Genomic DNA, 20,707 nt, shown 5'->3' with positions numbered 1-20,707 from the left:
TTCTTTTAGCAATTGCTGTTTTTTTAATGTCACAATTCCAACCCTGCTCCTTTACCCGGGCTTGGACCGGCAAAAGTGACCCGAAATAGGCACTCTGGTGGAGTTACTTTGTGTGTGTGTGTGTCTTTATAAGTAGTTTTAAACCTTGTGGTCCACAAAACAGCATAAGAGTAAAAGAGTAAAAGAAGAACTGACTGCGTTACAGCACCCGCTGCTTGTTGAGAGTAAAAGCGATACGCACTTTCACGTCTTTTTTTAGCGACTTTTTTTTAGAAGAAAAGTCACTAAGGGGTCTGAAAACTCGCTAAATATAGCGACAAAGTCGCTAAGTTGGCAATACTGCAAACATGGCTAATGACGTCAGACTTAAAGACCGGATTAGAACAGGTTCTATAGACACAGAGACAACCATTCAAACTCACGTTCACACCAATGGGCAATTTAGATTTACCAATTAACCTAACCCCACTAACTGCTTGTCTTTGGACTATGGGAGAAAGGATGGAACTCAGGACCTTCATACTGTGAGGAAACTGTGCCACCGTCCATATACAATGTTTTAAATATTTACATTCAGAAAATAAAGTGTAGGAATGTTTAGCTGATTTAGAGTTTAGAAATGTGTTAACATAGAATGTAGAACTATTGTAGAGACACTGACCTTAATATAATAAAGGCCTCATTGTGTTGTGAACTTAGGAGTAGATTGTAGGAGACCCCTCCCCCACTTGAACTGTGAAAGTAAAACAGAGAGGAGTTAATGCTGAGTGGAAATTCCCCAGAGGATGTTTGGGTGGGGGTCTCAACATTTGTAACTGGATAACTGTGGTCTGGAAGGGAGATGGGTTTTATGACCTAGGGAGTCACCTACACCCACAGTGTTTTAACTGTCACGCACACTCACTCATGTGCATACACACATCCACACGCACACTCACTCATGTGCACACACATACACACAGGTATGCGTACACAGTCACACACGAGCACTCACATAGACACGCGGGAACGCGCACATGTAGGCATTCATGTGCTTGTGCACATAGACACAGACAGAGTTTGCAGCACACCGTGGGGGGTTTTATGATAGGGTCGCCCCTACAAAACTGTGTTTCACAGACAAAGGAGTGAAGATTTGGAGAGGGACACACCGGCCTCGTCTTCCCTTCTAGAAGATGCATGCTTAAATGAAGATGAGTAAAGATGAGTAAAAGATGAGTAAAGAAGATGAGTAAAGATGAGTAAAAGATGAATAAAGGTTTTGTGAAATGACTACTGAGTCCGGTGCCGTCTCTGGATGCTCGAGGAATAAAAAGAACCGGGGTAAAACTGATTTCGTAACAAAAGCAAATTTAATCAATTTTCACAGTCATAACATACATATTTGGTTAAACATTCTCCTGTGTTGTTTCAAATATGCTTTTAGCCATTTACTGCCACCTCAGCTCAAATTTTCATAACATACTAGGAATCACATGGGCCATGCAAATGAGCCCAAAATATTTAAATTACATACTGATTAAATCTCCAGTGTTCTCTTCTGCTGCATTCTCTGCCAGTATACTGGTGTCAGCTTGCTCAGGCTGTGACACCCTACTACTGAAGAAGAGCGGGTTATCGAAAGTGTTAGGGGCGGGTAACTGATGACCAAATTTCTTGAAGAAGAAGACAGCAGTGACTGCCACCACTGCAATCCCAGTAATGACTAACACAACTGCAGTGGTTATATAGACACGCTGATGATGAGGTAATCCAGTTTCTGTACAGAGTGAAAAAGTAGATGGTAATCAGCTAAAAAACATTTGTAATAATTTGAAACAAGATATGTAAAATAAATAGTTAAAAGAGGTGTTTCTTACTCGATGATGGTGATGGCTTTGGTAGCGATACTACAAAAGGGAAAAAAAGAACAATCAAATAAGACACTTTATCACAAAGTAACTCTACTTCATTTAAAAATAAAAGTAAATTGCTATGGCGTAAACAGGTATTTGCATTTGTAACACGGTAACAAGAGTTATTCCTTTTGGATTCATATGACTGTGTCATGTCTGTTGTGAACATCTTACTAGAGATTCATATCATTACAGAAAAGAAAAAGAGAAAACACTTTTATAAATAAAGATTATTTTACCTTTTTGTATCTTGCAGATGTAAGGTCTTTGAACCCACATGCCAATATCTGTCCATGTCCCATCTGATGTACTAATCTCTCCTCTGCGGGGTAATCTGCTGCCATTAACAGGTTGACCTTCAGCCCAGTTAGTGTAACTAATGACTGTTTTATCCAACCAGAGCCATTCCTCTGCAGGCAAATAGACAAAAACAACAGTGTACATCATTTAAAAAAAATATTTATTTTGAACTGAAAATTTGGTTTAAAAACAAATGATCAAAAAATATGTTACTATTGTTATTATTATTATTATTTACCATAAAAATAAATAATGACTCACCTTTGTGTTGTTTTTTAAACAGGCCAATCCAGAAAGATGTGTAGCCATCTTGAAAAGTTCTCAGGTTAATTTCTAGAAATTTTTGCTCAGAGGAATCTTCAATGCTGGCAAGCATTCCACCTTAACAAAACAAATCAGTTGTTAATGAAACTACAGCAATTTATTGCATAAAAGTATCTTTCAGATAAGTCGCCTACCATGTGCTACACAGCTGGTAGATGCTTCTTGCCAGCGCTTTTGCTCTGTAATAAAAATATAACAATAACCCCTGAATGGTACCCAGATATAGTTCTTGTTTTCTATTGTTGCCTCTGGGTCTAGAGGACAAACTCCTGGAAAAAGAGTTGACTCTGTTGGCAGCACATCTGTGAATGAGACAATGATGTCAATGAGATCAATGAATTACATCTTTTAAAACTCTTAAATGTATTGTTTTGACAACAAACGTGTGTGTGTGTGTGTGTGTGTGTGTGTGTGTGTGTGTGTGTGTGTGTGTGTGAGAGAGAGAGAGAGAGAGAGAGAGAGAGAGAGAGAGAGAGAAATTTTACGGACATCAGTACCTGTGATCTGTAATTTAAGCTTCTCAACAGTGATTCAAGTTTAAATGAAACAGACATGCCAGTCATTACAGGGTTATAGGGTATCTATTAGCCAGTGTTTGGTCGTACCTGTCGACTTCATGCAAACACTCATTAGTGTCTCATTACAGTGAGTGGTTTTCCATTTTCCATCCACATCCATGTATACACAACTTCTGTCCTTGCTTGGTTCATTTTTACCCCATCGACTGAATATTAAATGCCATCCATCAACATAGCGGAAAGAGCCATTGATCTGAAAGAAAAGATTAATGAGACAGCAGTTACCAATCAAGAAAACTAGCAGAACCATAGGAACCCTCTCATCTGTAATCCAGTTTTGAGATCCCTTCCCACACGCCTTAACGCCCTCTCACATCTTGGGTCATTTGATCTGAGTAACTCAAATGATAGGGTGGCGTAAGATCTAACAGTGGGTTCACCGGAAACCTTGGCTGATTGTGACCCACACCTGTTTTTATCTATTTTATTCGGCTTTTAGGAATATTTCCCTTAGTAAGCATAGCTGCACAGAGGATATAACAGTTGAACGGAGTTGACTCAAACTAACATGATAATCTATACTGCTCAAAAAACAGGTAGTCCAGCTCCTCCAGGATGGCAAATCAAAATGTACCATTGCCAGAAGGTTTGCTGTGTCTCCCAGCAGAGTCTCAAGAGCATTGAAGAGATTCCAGGAGACAGTTACTCTGGAAGAGGTGGACAGGTCTTTAGAAGGTCCTTAACTCATCAGCAGGATCAGTATCTGCTCCTTTAGCTAAGACAGCCGGAGCTAGGTAAAATGATGGAGTTTAAAGTAACAGTTTAAGAGTTTACATAAGAAGTGCTGCTGCTCAACATGCCTTCCTCACACAGAGCATCTCCCTGCTGGATTAGGGAGGCTGCACTGATCATGCCCTGGGTAAGGTAGGCACTTTAGTAAAACAGTGAAACTTTCCACAATGCTTATTTAATGACTGCTGCATTTAAAAGTGTTTATTTTTAATGCAGCATAATGTGCAACTGCTTCTTTATATGACCTTTATTGGCATCTTTGTAATCAAGTTAGCAAGTGCTACACAGCAACTTCAAATGTGTTTACGTGGTGCTGGCAGACGTATTATGAAAAGCAATAGCTAGATTTAACTGAAATGGATGGATGATTAATCTCAGTTCACAAATAACCGAATGATTGGATAAATAACTAGGCCAGTATATTTATCCATCAACGAAGATTTCATTTTCATAATTACAGATTATTTCGTTAGATAAAATCTTTGTTGAAATAATTTTTTGTGCACATAAGTAGATTTTTGATTGAATTTGCAGTCAGAAGTTTCGAAGTGGTTGGCCCTATTATTGAGTTATGAACTTTTTATATGTCTTCAAAAGTTTACCTGCGCTTTGTGTAATCCAAACCAAAGAGGAGCCTTGAGATTCAGCGCCAGGAGCTCAACATAAGCTTGCGTCCACTCATTCCTCAGGCTAGCTAGGAGGGCATCGTCATTTTTACAGTACTCTGCAGCTTTATCCCAATTCATTTGTTGAGGAACAACCTTAATGGAGTCATTGAGTATTTTGATGTAGTTAGTAGAAATTGTTGGTTCTGGAGAATCTGGTTGAGATGTGTCTGTTTAGGATGAGAATAGAAACTATTTTATTTTTTTTACATAATAAAACCCTCTGAATCATTCTTAAAAAGTTATTATAGCTATTTCCAGTGATGAATCATACCCTTGATCATAGATATTATTGTTATTATATATTATATATAGATATTAATTACAGGAATGAAATGTCAAAGCAAATTTTTAGTTGTTTTAGAAAAGCTAGAGAGAGTGTGATGGAGCTGCAGCTGAAGTTGGGTGGCAACAGGCCTGGGGTTAGAAATGGACTCACCAAGATTTCGATGACAGATAAATCCATTGGTGTCATTGCATGACTTTTGAATCCATTTCCCAATACCAATTAAAGGCTTGGTATTGATCACAAAACAGTTTTTCTGTGGAAACAGAGTTGGGTCAACAGAGAATAATGATACGTGATGATACAGGGAACTGTGTCAGGGAACACGGGGCATTCTTGGATCTTTAAAATTGACTTACCTTTTGTTTATAATACCAATACCAATGCTGCAACGTAAACACAAAGATTTTAATTATTTGTAAATACAAAAATATAAAGTTATGGATTATTTCAATGTGTCTGACCCTCCACAATAGGTAATATAGACTGTATCTACATGGTGCAAGTTCACTGCTCAAAAAATTAATGGAACACTTTTTAACCAAAGTATAGCATCGAGTCAGCTAAAGTTCTGGGATAGCAGAGCAGGTTGTTAATCAGTGTCAGCAACTTTGGGGTTAATGAAATTATCAACAGGTGCACTAGAGGGGCAAAAGTGAGACAACCTCCAAAACAGGAATGGTTTTACAGGTGGAGGACACTGACATTTTCCCCCTGCTCCTCTTTTCCGAGTGTTTCTTCACTAGTTTGGCCTTTGGCTAGAGTTAGTGTCACTGCTGGTAGCATGAGGCCATACCTGGATCCTACAGATGTTGCACAGGTAATCCAGCTCCTCCAGGATGGCACATCAATATGTACCATTGCCAGAAGGTTTGCTGTGTTTCCCAGCACAGTCTCAAGAGCATAGAAGAGATTCCAGGAGACCGGAAGTTACTCTGGAAGAGCTGGACAGGCCTGTAGAAGGTCCTGAACTCATCAGCAGGACCAGTATCTGCTCCTTTGTTCAAGGAGGAACAGGATGAGCACTGTCAGAGCCCAGCAAGTCATCTCCAGCAGGGCACTGGTGTAAATGTCTCTGACCAAACAATCAGAAGCAGAATTCGTAAGAGTAGCCTGAGATCACTACATCATGTAGGGTGGCCTGTGCTCACTGTCCAACTTCATTGAATTTGATTGGTATTTGCCATAAAATACCATAATGTTAAATCGTTCAGCATGACTAGTTTGGTTGTGGCTCTGTGACAGTCTGGAGAGGCATATCCATGGCAGGATGCAAAGACTTTTATAGGTTTGGCAATGGCACCAGTGTTGCCAACTTGGCGACTTTGGCGATATATTTAGCGAGTTTTCAGACCCTCTTTTCTAAAAAGCGACTAGTGACAAATCTGGCGACTTTTGCTGGTGTTTTTAGGAAGACTTATGACCACTTTGTGACGTGAAAGCACGTATCGCTCTTACTCTCAACAAGCAGCGGGTGCTGCCATGGGCACCTCGCCCGTGCCAAAGCGCTCACAGGCAGCAGATCATCCTCACACAGCAGTGTCCCCCAGCTGGTGTCAGAGCAGATGTTAACCCCTACGCGTCCAAACTGCAATGAATCGCGCATGAGCGAAGCCACTGCTCCAGCCCTGACTGTAACACAGTCAGTTCTTCTTTTACTTTTACTTTTTGTGGATCACAAGGTTTAAAACTACTTAAAAACACACACACACACACACACACACACAAAATAACTCCACCAGAGTGCGTATTTCAGGTCACTTTTGCCAGTTCCAAGCCCAGATAAAGTAGGTGGGCTGGAATTGTGACCAAAAAAAAACTATAATTACTAAAAGAATTGAATGTGTAGTTCTAAATATATTCTAAATGCATTTAGGGTGTTTTTTACTCACTTAATGTTCTGATGTCTCAAATCTGGTGGGAGACACCTGAAACACTATCAGTCGTGTCATTAGAAACATGCCCCAATATCATCAAGCATGTATACAAACATGCGGGGGCCATACAAGCTACTGAGTCATCTCTGTTCTTTTCCTCCTAGATCTTAGTGTGATACTGGTAAAAATATTAGAAATATGGTATCTAACCACATGCTTACTCTGGATAGCATTACCTTGGCCTCCAGAGACACTGTGATGAATCTTAAGAGTTGTTTTGACCAGGATATTAAACAGATATGTAAGACTGCTTTCTGGGACTCTCCACTGAAAAACTAGTTCATGCATTTATTACTCCTAGGCTTGACTACTGTAGTTTTTTTATTGTCAGGATGTCCTAAAAACTCCCTGAAAAACATTCAGTTGGTCCAAAATGCTGAAGCATGAATACTGACAGGGACTACAAAGAGAAAGCACATTTCTTTTATATTTGGTTCTCTTCACTGGCTCCCTTCTAAATCCAGAATTGAATTTAAAATCTTTCTCATCACATACAAGGTCTTAAATAATGAGCCCCCATCTTAGGTTAATGACCTATGGTACTGTATCACCCCATTTGAATTTGGCCACTCTCTAGGTTGACCATTTTCATTTTTGTCAAGCCAGGTGGCATCTGTTCGTTCCTGACACATTACCCAGTCTATATAGCTACAGATTTTCAGCATGATTTTTTTTACTCACTGAGAACAGATTATTATTTTCCCACTTACATCATTACCCAAATTGATGTATGACTTTGGTTGTCCATCAGTCCAGTAAGTTCTCCACTGTGACTGAAATAAACCAATCCACAAGTCTGTAGTAGGCGCATCAGCCATTTGAGACAGTAGAAACACTGAAAATGTAGACAAAGATTTATGGTTAAGATATTTTCTTGCAAATAAAAGTGCACCGTGGTATCAGCTCTAACTTGTGGGTATGCCAAAACTGCACAACAAAAGAAATTCAGTGGTAGTATCATAAATGGACCGCAAAAGACGAGAAGGTAACAAAATCGAAATACTTATTTGAGTGAAAAGAAAATGAAACAAACCTTCCACCTGTCTTGAAGTAATAGACACCAAGTTTCCACCCTTTTGTTTGCATTTTTCCCTTGCATCATGCCATGTTAAATTCTGATTGTCAATGATGCTGTAACACTAAAATTGAAAGATGAAAAAGATCAATATAGTGTTCCAAGCACTAAGAACATATTGCTTCAACAGTAAATAATAGAAAGATTAAAAGACATGAAAAGACATCTGACCTTAGAGTTACATTTTTTCCAGGGGTGTGGACATCCACCTTTTGGGGACACTGTAGGCACTGCGGCGGTGGTGTTTGCAGGTGTTGAGCTGCTGCGCTTACAAATGGACGCATACTCAAGCCCACAGCTGGAGTCATGCCAGAATCCTGCAGGCCAGGTCAGCAGATTAAATTAATAACATTATTGACTTGAATGAATAATTAAAAAAATCAACTTCAATCAATTTTGATATCACACACTCATTTTATCTTTTGTAGCATGTCGTCTTGAGTAGTTTCTTTTTCTACATACTTTTTACTTTTACTCCCTACATTCTTAAACAAATATCTGTATTCTACTTCTTACATTTTCAAAACAGACTCATTACTATTGCTTTAACGCTTTAGGGTCAAGTTATTATTTTGTCCCTGCGAGCCTCAAAACATCAAACCGATTTGAAGCAGAAGTCAATCCTGTTCATGTGTTTATCACCAGAGGATGACTCGTAAAAAGAGATGACGTGTGCCAAAGTCAGGGGTTAAAGGCGGGATGGTGTTTTTCTTTTTTTTTTTGTCATAACACCACAACAACTGCAGGTGTCCGTACGTTGCGGTTTAGGTACTTTAGCATCATAGCTAGTGCTACAATAGAGGAATGAGCATAATGGGAGTGACTTTTTTTTAAGTGGCAGGTAATTTCAAATTTCAAATGTTTCTATCAGCTCAGCAAACATCAGCAAACACACAAACTGTTTGTGTGCAGTTTTTTACACAGTGTGTTGCAAGCTAAAGGTCCAGCTGCTGTGATGAATTTAAAGTAAAACAGTGTGTGACTGTGACTACATTTCACTTTTTTTTAACTTTTACTTGAGTACGAAGTTGAATGTTTACTTCAACTCAACTTATATTTTCTAATAGTAGTATTTCTAGGATGTCTGTACTTTTGCTGTTCTTTGATATGTGTGTATGGGCTGTAAAGGATACGTATTACTGTGATAAAACTAGGGTGCCAGTAAAACTGAAGGGATAGTTGTGACAGGATGGCCTGAGTGCTATCACTGGGTGATACCACTTGTATGTATTTCAGTGAAACTGAATCGTATTTCGGTACACTCACCATTGTGATATGTCATGAAAGCACAGTTCTCATCAAAGTTCTTGAAGTCAGGTTGATTTTCCTGCCAACTTTGAAACAACAACTGAGAACCATCCATCCACCTTAATGTAACACAAAAAATAAATTTGTTTAAATATATCTGTAAAAGATTTGTGACAATAATACCAAGACAGTGGCATACTGGGTTCATTAAAGATACTCTTATCCTTCTTCTTTTTGGTCACACTTTTGTTGTTTTTAGCTGTAATAACTGAGTAAAATTGGTGGGAAAGATTACAAACAGGAAACTCCAAAATTTTACAAATACAGACAAAGCTTCGCAAATAGAAATGCAAATAGATCTGCATTTGCAGTTAGAGCTTAAAGTATTTGGACAATAAGACACATTTAATTTCCCCTTTGTGTATCAGAACAGTAGATTTTAAATCAAACACTCAAGATATGACTGACTGAAATTAAAACTGGTATACTTATCTGACATGCTGCCTTGCACTAAGTACTTTTTAACTTGCTGTTACATAAATTTAAGTTAATTGTAAATTGCATTTACGTTTTTGTCACTAAATTCATACTCACTGAAATGTTCCATCAAGATCTACAGATAGGCCAATCCAAGAATTCTGATAACCTGTTGAAATCTGCACAAAAACATGGATACATAGGAAAAAACTGTCGGTGTCTGGATGTTTAAGTTTTTGCAATTATAACTTAAATACCCATTGCCTTGGTAAATGTTTTACAAATGCCATTGCTCACCTGTTTCCATAAAAATATCCTTTCTGCTTCACTGTTGATAGATACCAGGTCACCATGCCTCTGTCTGCAGAACATACGAGCGTCCTCCATGGCCATCGCCTTTTTGTTAATGTAATACTGAGCCCCATTCCATTCTAGCCACCCATCAGATGTCGTGTTATATTCTGAGAATAGATAAGAAATGCGCAATCTATTTCAGTAAATGTGCAAATAGTATGACCCTCTTTTTCAAAAATTTCAAAGAAAACGTTATAAAAACATGTTTGGAAACTGCTGTAAATGTGTTAGATAAGCAAGTCTTAAAAAAATAACTTTTTTCATGACAAGCTCATGTTTTTCCAGCTGTTCACAGTGAGGCTTTAAAATTATGAACAACAACTGCATGTTTTCCATCTTTTCCTCAAACTACACAATCCAATCTTCCTTTCTTCACTGTGAGGTTTATGCTCATACAGTATCAATGAGATCTGGTTGTGGCAGATGGCCCCGCCTCCCTGAGCCTGGTGCTGCCGGAGGTTTCTTCCTGTTAAAAGGGAGTTTTTCCTTCCCACTGTCGCCAAAGTGCTTGCTCATAGGGCCTCATATGATTGCTGGGTTTTTCTCTGTATGTATTATTGTAGGGTCAACCTTACAATATAAAGCACCGTGAGGCAACTATTGTTGTGATTTGGTGCTGTATAAATAAAATTGAATTGATAAACAAATAAACAGTTCAACTATGAAAAAACAGTTCAGTCTAATTCAACTGATCCTTGCACCGTCAGATACAGAGAAAAATAAAGGATGGTCAGCCATTAAATCCTTTCAATGGGCTTCACACACTCATAGAACTGACTTTCTATTTACTATTACTATTCTCACAGGTTTTTATCTTGTTTTGTTTTTTGAAATCATTATTCCATTATCTTTTGAGATTTCAGAAGAGCAAGTCTAGGTTCTGTAACATATTTTGGATTTGTTGTTGGATTATGAATGGTAAACGGCCTGTATTTGTATAGCACTTTATATAAAAAACGCATTTCATATGAGTTCATAAACATTCATACATTCATATATTCATTGTACATGTGTCCTAGCAGACACAGCTATGGTATCAATTTCAAAAATCAAAAGTGTTTTCTTGAGTTATCGCATTCACAAACACAACACCCATCCATCCCATCTGCCTGCCCAGTGGGGGTCACAGCAGTACCCCATCAGCCTTTAACAGCTTAGTGGTAAAAACAAAACAAAACACAATAATATTATTCAGCCTATTATTATTATACTTATTATATTATACTAGTTTCAAATATTTGCCACGAAGAAAATCAGCATCCATGAGACATCAGTTTCCCTGTCAGCATAGTATGAATAATGGTCTCAGCCTGGTAATCCCAATAGAAAGTCAACAGTCATGTAAAGATGCTGTATGGCAGTATGGTCAAATTCCTCAACGCACTGGTGCACTTACCAGGGGTGACAGGGTCTGGAGCCGGCTTTGGGGTGACTCCTGTGAAGGAATAAAAACAGAATAGTGTTGAGTTACTAGTGACCAGCTTGACATTGTGAGAATACATACAATAATCTTCTGGTCCAAAAAAAAATGCTACAAAAGAATTGTATAACTGTGACCATGCTGTACCTGCGTGGATCTGACAAATCCAGTTATTGTACTTCTCACAGTGCACATCACTCCAAAACAAAGTTTTCTCCCAATAATTGGGTTTTATTTCAGCACATGATTCGGCGTTATTTTCATTGTTTGGCTCTCCATCACTCCACTCTTGAAAGTTTACCTTTATACAAAAATAAGATAATTATGAATAGTAGTAGTAGTATTTGTAGCAGTAGTAATAGCAGCTGTAACATCAGTAATATTAATAATCATCATCTTGATCGTTATCATCATTTAGGCTACATAAACCATTGTAGAGAGTTAAAAACTGTAAACTCACCGGGGATCCATCGCTCCATACATAACCTGTGTCTGGGTCAGGAGCACTAAGTCCAATCCAGTATTGATTATGCCTATAATGGACAAATGTATGTTCCAAATGTTTATACTTGTGTAATTTCTTTTTCTTGCTCAAAGACCTTTTATTTACTTATTTTGTGTAAATATTTTGTAAAAACATGTTTCCTTTTTTCTATCAGTGATTATGCTAATACGCAACTCATTGCTTGAAAATGATAAGAATCTATGACTGCCACTAATGTGTGACTTAGGCTGGAGGTGTACTTTACGAAAGATTTTTATCTTATGTAGCTCTGATTGTAGACCAGATAACACCATACCATGAAAATTGCCTTGGTAGTAAATCAGCACTGCTGTGAATGCTGACTAGGTCTCCTCCAATGGCTCTGCAGTAATCTCTAGCCTCGTACCAGGTCTTTCTCTTTTCTGAAGCCTCTGGAAAGATCTATAAACAAAATATAAGAAACTGAGTTGTGATCTGAAGCTTAATAATATTTGTACATTCAGAACTACATGCTAAACATGGGCCGTCATCTCTGTTTTTATGTCATCCTTGTTATGAATAAGATCAACAGAATAATCATATCCTTCTACAACAGAAAGGATTATGAGTATGGAAGTGACAGAAACCCATGTGCAGAAATGATCAGAAATCACTAACAAAAAGGAAAGTCAAGTTGTTGGCAAAAAGTCACAACTGTCACAGATATTATGAAATTGATGGGACACACACTCAAAACAAAATTAACATGTTTTTCCTCTGCTTATTCAGCAAGAGTTTTTTGGTTGTTTTTTTTTTTTTTGGCCAGTTTTGAAGTTAGCTCTGCAATCCAAACGGTGATGTTGCAGCTAAGCTAAGAGGAATACCATCTATATTTACATTCTGGGATGTTATCACAAGTAGAAGCCTCTTGTCATGTGTCAATGCATACTTTCTTTTGCATAAATGATGCAAATGACAAGTGTAGTTTGGTTGGAATGAAATCTTTCCTACATAAAACTGATCACAAGGTTGTGAGGCTTTTCTTTATTTGTTTGGTTTTTTGGGGCTTATAGCAGCACAATGCATTCTGGTTTCAATAATTTTTCGGAGTAAAATAACATCGGACATGTCTTTACCCGTTTATTCTTTTAACAAAACCAGTTAATATTGGTCCTCTGCTACTGCCTTGAATCAGGAGGAGCTCAGGGTAACTTACTTGTTTATAGTGCTACTATACTGCTGCTCTTGGTAACTCTACTGTTTGTAAAGGGCTTGTGAAAAATAGAGACTGCAGAATACTTAAGTCATGTACCACTGTGGCAGCCACAGTACCTTATAACAGATGCCTCTGGATTGCATCTTAATCCATCCATCTGTGCAGTTAGGCGTGGCAGTGGTTGGTGGAGCTGGGGTTAAAGCTTCCCCCTCTGCCAGGTGTTTACAGATGTATTTTTCCTTATTGGTACAGGGCAACACATCCCAAAGGCCAGCAGAATGCCCAGTTGCCATAGCAACACAACCCTGCACGTTACCTTGTGTTATAAAAGAAATTGTTAGCTGTCATTTGTGAAGTCATCTCCCAACTATAGTTTACATAGCGATTCACATTTTGCATTACCTGGCATATGAGTGTTCCAGTGAGTATATCTTGCATAGGCATTGTTGGTCCACATAAAATATTCTCTGTTTTTCAGGTTTGAGAGACCTATCCAGAAGTGTTTCTCTGGCCTCAGCCCCACCAAGCTTACAAGGAAAGCATTATCCACCCTGGAAATATTTACACAAGTCACATTAGAGGCTGCCTGATGCAAAATTACATATACTTTTTTTTTTATGAAAACTATTTTACCCAGTTGAAACGTCAGCTAAGTAAGAGTTTGAGCTCTTGCAGTCATCGTTGGCTTCATGAAACGTCTTTGTCTCAGTCCCTAGAAAGTAGCAGTAGGATCCATGTCTTTTCCAACCCTGCATTGCAGAGAAACAAGTTGGAGAACTATTCAAGCCTGTCGTTAAATGTTGTCTTTCTGTCTTTTTGTGATAGCAAGGAGTAAAACACCAGAATGCAGAATCACACTGCATCAGTGTGACTACTTGTTTACTCTACAGGAATGTTTTTTTTTCCTAAAAATGCAATGACTAAATAAGATGTTCTCTTAATCTTTTTACTATAAACAGCACCCAAATACAATGTTTCATTAGGCATCATACCTTATGTGTATGCTGCTTTCCTAGATATTTCATGGACCACAGACACAAAATTAAATTTAGACATTGTGCCATTTGAAATATACAACAGCCTTTACAAAACAGAAACAGATAACAGAATGTGTGCATTCGACCAACCAGATGCAGACATTCTTTGGAAAATATATGAAAGGTTCACATACAGTTTTGCAGCCTGCGTTCAGCTCCACTTCATCTCCAGAGGGTTCAGAGTCACTTGTCTTCATGCAGATAAAGCCATGTTTCTCATCACACACACGGTCAGCCCAGTTTCCATTCTGCAAGAATGAAAAGAGCAAAATATATGTGGAAACTGAAATTAACAAGAGATAGACAGGCTACGGTGCATATCATAAAACAAAGACCTAATTTTCCTGGATATTAATGAACCTTCCTGGCATCCAGTGTTCTTTAACAGAACTGCATAGTTTTACAGAAAAAAGCTGGCGTGTCACATTCATTAATAATCTCTCCCACACTGTGCACCTTACCTCCCCTCTGATCAGAACACAGTCTTCTTGTTCAGAGGTGACAGTTGGTTCCCGAGAGTCCCAGCTAGTGTAACTCACAGGAGAATGATCACTCCAAACAAACAGCCTCTCTCTGTTCCTATCGTTTAGTCCAATCCAGAGTTCATCAGTGGATGCTGCAGACAGAAAATAACATTAATTGTTGTATAATCTTCTTGATAAATTCTGCTCATTTGCTACTCTTTAGATGTTACTTTTGCACTTAAGTTTTAGACTGCTGCTAATCGTCTGCCAGAATTGCTGGACTTGTAAACAAACTTCATCATATGTGAGATGTGCAGTGATACAGGGATCAGTCAACAGAAAGTGACTGAATGCTTATGAAGTGACAAAATCAAAAACCTAGTTTTGTGTCCAAAATAGCAGGATTCCCAAAGTGACCGACTAATGAACGGTCATTATTCTAAAGAGGTAGTCTGCATGGTAGGTCTGAAGTGACTGTTAGCTGTGGTGAGAGCCCTGGATTTTCTGAAGGTGGTGGACGGCTATACATTTCCAAGAATAGATTGCTCACAATTGTATTATGTGTGTAGCTATAAAATAAGATATTCATTAATATCTGTGTTTGAGTGTGTTTTTAACTTTTCAGTGTGATGTTCAAATTAGACATTTTAACAATTAAGGAGAGACAACTTCTAATGACTTAATTACAAGCTGAACACTTCCTGTAACTTTAACAGTTAACTTGATATTTATGTGGGATTTGCATCTTTCAGTTAAATGGACTGAAGTGAATTTAGGGCTGAAGTATAAAGGAGCATAAATTTGTTCAATATTCAATCACCTGACTTCTTGTGACTTTAGTTTTATGAGGTTAAATGTGTTCTCAGAAATGGACTATCTGATATAATCATGTTAAATCGAAAATAGAATTGAATTTAAAATCCTTCTCATTATGTACCAGGTCTTGAATAATCTGGCACCATCTTGTCTTACTGACCTTATCACCCTATTAGAGCACTTCGCTCTCAGCCTGCTGGCTTACTTGTGGCTCCTACAGTAAAGTTAAACTTCATTCAGCTTCCAAGCCCCCTCGACTATGGTTCAGAGAGGTAACTGTTGCTGTGATTTGCGGTATATAAATTACATAAAACTAAATTGTTGGTCTTTTTCTTAGATCAACATGTTTGTTTGTCTAGGATTCACACTGTATATGACAAATAACATTGTTATGATTTCACAACTTTGCAACTTGGAAAAAACTTGCGTTCGGCATTGGTATGTGATCATTGTTAAGGTTTGGGGTGTAGGGTTAGGGTTTGGTGTGTGGTGTGATGGTGTTTCCACATCACAACATTATGACATCACTGCAATGTGATTGATAACTTGCAATGTTGAAACTGGACAAACATTACTTTTGTTGATCCAGGAACATACCAACACAATCATATTAGATCGTGCCTCAAAAATATTTCAGTTACTCACCAGCAATTGCATAAAAATTGCATAAATATGAAAAGTGTAGGGTGAAGATTATGTTAAAGGAATGCAAATGGTGCTCAGAAGTTTTTATTGCCATACCATATCCAAGTTGAGAGATGATGAAGCTTTGGTCCTCTACATTACGAATAGTTACTAGGTCTCCTCCTTCTTTACGGCAAGCTTTCTGAGCATCAGACCATTTTTTTGTTTCATTACGATAAAGGTAAAAGCAGTGGCCATTGTAGGGGATCCAGGGTGCTGTACAAAATCCACTCTCGGGAGCTATGAACCAAAAGAACAAAAGAAGAAGATCAAAGAAATAGAGTCAATCAAGTTTTTTAAGAGAAGGGTAGAGAAGGGATTTTTTTCTATACCTTCAGTAGGTGCATCCAAAGGTCCTTCACTGTAGCAGATGTATCCCAGTTTCTTGTTGCATTTTGAACTTTGCCAAGAAAGCTGAACAGCGCCATCAATAATTCCACACTTATATCCTGGATTAGAAACTGGATGTCCTACGGAGCAGTGATGGTAAATGAAACTTGTCACTTATGAGATGAGACTCGGCAACTTTCAATTCACAGGATTCTCAAGATATTTAGAAGCATGGTGTGTATTGTGTATGAGCATTTTAGTTTTCGTGGAAATAAAATAGAAGCCTATGATTTCTACCCAAGAGTGATAAGGTTATGTGACACACAACGCCACCACAATAATTTAGCGGTTGTTGAAATTGCTGAACAATAAGAGGTTCTCTGATTATTGCTATATCTGCAGTGTGACTGGCACGCCTGCGTGGAAGACATTTTATAAAAAATAGGGAAAAAAATATTGACTTGCTGACAGATAACATTTCTTATATCAATAAAAAAAGATGACAAACATGATCAAGATGACTTGCTGAAATATTTTAACAACAGTAATGTAAATTATCATCAGAATGGTAACACAAGCTCCTGAAACTTGAAAGAAAACTTACCTGAGTCCCAATTCAGATATGCATAAGGATTCCCATTAGACCACTTCCACACATAATCTAAATGCTGGAAGATCAGTCCAACCCAGAGCTTGTACTCCTGTCCCCAATTTGTCCCTAATAGTGCTGTCAGTAGAGTTTAACAGACAAAAGAGACAGAGAAAACAAAAGTTTACAAGTATAATACTCAAAACATAATCATCAGCTGGAGCAGTGTCTACAGTCTACAGACCACAACAACTTTAATGTTTCAAGTTTTAGCTATTTGTAAAACTCTCTCAGCTTAAATGAATTGTTTTGTTTTCAATATATTCAGTGTAGTGTGGAGACTTTTCTCCTTACCTGAAATATAAGCCTGCTCATGAGGATTGCTGATACTGAGCAGGGAGGCACTCTGCTGTTTGCAGCTGGCATCAGCCTGATCCCAGGTCAGCGCTGACTGTGTGTTCAGCTGATAAGATGCTCCTGTTGTAGGGTCTTTGTTCCAGGTTTCTTTGGCTGTGACACAAACACAGTTAAGGTATTATAGTGTTACACTGAACTTGTACCTCAAGATGGCGTTCCTCAACATTTAAATTTGGATGTCCAGGTTCTGCTTATTACTCTGAAAACCTGTATTAGAATTTGTTGTGTACTTACAGTTAGTTGGGCAGTAACCCCAGAGTTCATGATCATATTTTGTTTCAACCGCACACCATTTACGGTTCCCTGGAGACTCAAATGCAGTGCACTCCGAATACCAATTGCTTTTGTAAAAGAAAGGAAACATGCACGGCCTCCCAGCTGCATTTCCTTCAATGGTGTAAAGTTCTGAAGGACCAAAATAAGGAAAACATATAAGAAAAGAACAAAGAATAGCTTGAATAGTTTAAGCAAAATGATACTTTTATCATTTATCAACATCTTGTAATCATTTGACACACTATCTTTGCATTACAACTGTTTTGGAACTAAATATGAAAATCTACAAATTTATTATGCCACTAATATTATTTCCATAAAAGTTATTATGAATTACTTTACAATGTATTTGTTTTTTTGTTTTCACTTACCTGTATATGTTCTTGTGCAAGCACCACTGGAAGTCCCAGAAATTGTAAGGTGGCTACTGGGTACAACTTTATTTGAGAGCACGGCTGTGTTATCGGCAGTGAGGTCAATGTAAAGTTCTTGGCCTTTGAGAGCGATCACAGTTTCATTCATGCATTCCCACTTTTGGAGCTCACTGGTTTCATCACAATCATACAGGTTTACTTCACTGCCCACAGTTTTTCCCTGAACACCCAGGCACTTGTTCTTATTCTGAACCAAAAGTCGATCCCCAGATGTCCAGCGAATGTCATTGCAGTGGTTATTTAATTTTACCAAACAAAAACCAGTGGCCCTGTTAATTAGTTGAAATTGGGAATCTGTAGAGAAAAAAATATTGAAAAACAGTACTGTTGGAGATGTAAAAAAACAAAGAAAATCTTCATCCATTTATCATACTTGCTTCAACTGATTTTTATATTTATAATTGCGGAAAGTTTACTTAAAGAACAGTTTTTATGATAAAATCACGAATAACTCATTGTAGAATTGTAAAAAAAACCAAACATAAATACAGGAAATGATGGAGGACACAACAATCTTACATTTAGTGCAGACAGGCAGGACGCACGATAGTCTGTTAAAAGCCTTAGCAAAAAATACAAGAAATAGTTGATTACCATCTGAAGCCAAACAAAGAAATGTTTGGATGAGAAGCACAAAGACTGTAGAAGTTATCCTCATTGTTAGTATTCCCATTCCTGTATCTTATATTTTCATATAAGCTAGTTGCACAGAAGCAAAACACAGGGTGTGAATGATTGTCAACCATGACTCTTTATATCATCCTGTCTTGGGTCATCATGATGAGTGATGTTTTACAAGAAAAAGGAGGGGAGGGTTACTGTGAATTTTGCCTCACTGACTTGTATACTGATTTTCTAGCTTATCCAAAGAAACAAAAATGTAGACATTTTCCCTGTAGTCAAGAGAAGTAGGACGGAGGGAGATTTAACTCAAAAAAATGTATGATTTAGTAAAAAGAAGTTGAATTAAGTTAATTGTTGTTAGCAAACAGAGTTTTAAAGGGGGGGTGGGGGAGTAAAATAAAGTATTCATATATAGCTGTATAGCTGGATTAAAAGGGATCATATTTAGTACCAGCGGAATGAGCCACTGCTCAGACTGTGAACCTTTGGTTTTGTATTTTTTGTTTTTTTCTCTGCTAATTTTTGCCATGCTAGAGTAAGGAATCAAGAAGATTGGGATTTCCACTCATAAGTGCATCTTATGATCCAGTTGTGCTTATCCTCAGATCTTGTTTTTCCCCATTCAGCTGACTCTTCAGGACCTTGATTTAGCGCTTTGATTTAATTCAACATTGTGATTTACCAATTGTGTTAGAAGGATACAGGGATTCAAATTGTGATTTAAGCACAGCAAAACATGATCCACAGCTGCTATGATTGGCAACTCCAAGCATAGGGTAATAATTGCAAAAATTAAGCTTTCATTATTCTGACGGTCAGAATTTGTTAAAGTGGAAAATTATGAAGTTTTTTTTTTAAAATATCACTCTAAATTATGTTTGTTTGTTTGTTTGTTTGTTTGTTTGTTTGTTTGTTTGTTTGTTTGTTTGTTTGTTTGTTTGTTTGTTTGTTTAATCTAGAATTTATGTTCGTACTTAGTTTTTTCACTGAATTCGCCACAAGCTCTGATCACCAAGTTCTGCATTGGTGATGTTAAGGCTTATATGTTTAATGCAGTTATCAAAATACCTGCTTAATAAAACTGTTTCAACATTTAAAATGTCTGATAATAGAAAACCCTTTGAGCTAGCTATATTTTTTATATAGTCCTACGTTTCCCTGAATCTACATGCATAAGAAGTATAGAGGCCAACAAAGGATGACACACATAGGAAGTTTCAAAACAGCTCTGGTTTTCTGTTGTAATAACCACAACTGTATGTAATGTCAAGACTAATGATGCATAATGATGCATAATGATGCAATAAAAAAAAATCAAAATGGCTTGAATGAGCATGATAATAAAACACACGTAAAAAAAGATATATGATATATGAATCTCTTCAGCTGCAAATAGTTTGTCATGTAAGGATGTGAAACTGCCTGGATTTAGACTTTCAATTAGGTCTTTTTCTCCTATGCCTTATAAGGCACCCGTATGACGATAAGTTTAAATGGGTGAACTACTGTATGTAAAAACACTGTGAAATTGTTAGAAAATCCTCTGCTCACACTGTTAGAAAAAACATCTTAAAAAAACAGTAATATTCCAGCAGCTGGGGCGCCAAAATAATACCGTAAAATAACAGAAAATAACTCATAAAAATATGGTTTTTTCCAGTAATGAAAATACAATTTGTTGCCCTAATTTTACATGGGATTTTGCCTTTTTCAAGTGCTTTTAAACATTAAATTAGGAACAATTTAATGTGATTAAACAATGAAATTACCTATAAACAAGGTCAATGAATGCGGCAATATGAATAATAATACTTAAATGTACAGTTAACAGTTGGTTTAAATAATAATGGATTGCATTCATATTGCACTTTTTGAGACCCTCAAAGTGCTTTACAATTCCACTTTATAATTCCCCTCTGGCCATCACCTGTAGGTGGTAGGTGAAGTGCCTTGCCCAAGGACACAACGACCGAGACTGTCCGAGCCGGGGCTCGAACCGGCAACCTGCTGATTACAAGGCAAACTGCCAACTCTTGAGCCACGATCGCCCTAAATAGCAATAATTA

General features: G+C 37.6%; 1 protein-coding gene across 1 annotated transcript; it reads right to left on the bottom strand.

Annotated features, from left to right (window-relative positions):
- Positions 1–1,403: 1,403 nt before the first annotated feature.
- Positions 1,404–18,690, bottom strand: LOC146687491 (macrophage mannose receptor 1-like). Its single transcript, XM_085438432.1, has 31 exons — positions 18,612–18,690; positions 17,955–18,311; positions 17,542–17,712; positions 17,245–17,400; positions 16,906–17,028; positions 16,304–16,441; positions 16,029–16,211; positions 14,469–14,623; positions 14,142–14,255; positions 13,604–13,719; positions 13,373–13,521; positions 13,087–13,286; positions 12,077–12,216; positions 11,752–11,824; positions 11,439–11,592; positions 11,268–11,306; positions 9,815–9,978; positions 9,635–9,696; positions 9,059–9,159; positions 7,964–8,109; positions 7,751–7,856; positions 7,428–7,552; positions 5,140–5,166; positions 4,934–5,036; positions 4,432–4,664; positions 3,125–3,290; positions 2,654–2,821; positions 2,457–2,576; positions 2,135–2,305; positions 1,860–1,889; positions 1,404–1,759 (listed from the first exon to the last, which is right to left on the bottom strand). Exons 1-31 carry the CDS (start codon positions 18,688–18,690, stop codon positions 1,509–1,511), a joined length of 4,320 nt encoding a protein of 1,439 aa, XP_085294558.1. The 3' UTR covers positions 1,404–1,508.
- Positions 18,691–20,707: the final 2,017 nt, after the last annotated feature.

This window comes from Copadichromis virginalis, linkage group LG18, assembly GCF_057382275.1.
Source record: "Copadichromis virginalis isolate Kocher_CV1m ecotype Utaka linkage group LG18, C_Virginalis_male_GT1.1, whole genome shotgun sequence".
Taxonomy (NCBI): Eukaryota; Metazoa; Chordata; class Actinopteri; order Cichliformes; family Cichlidae; genus Copadichromis; species Copadichromis virginalis.
The sequence above is the reverse complement of the archived record's forward strand: the minus strand, read 5'-3'. Positions and strand labels throughout refer to the sequence as shown.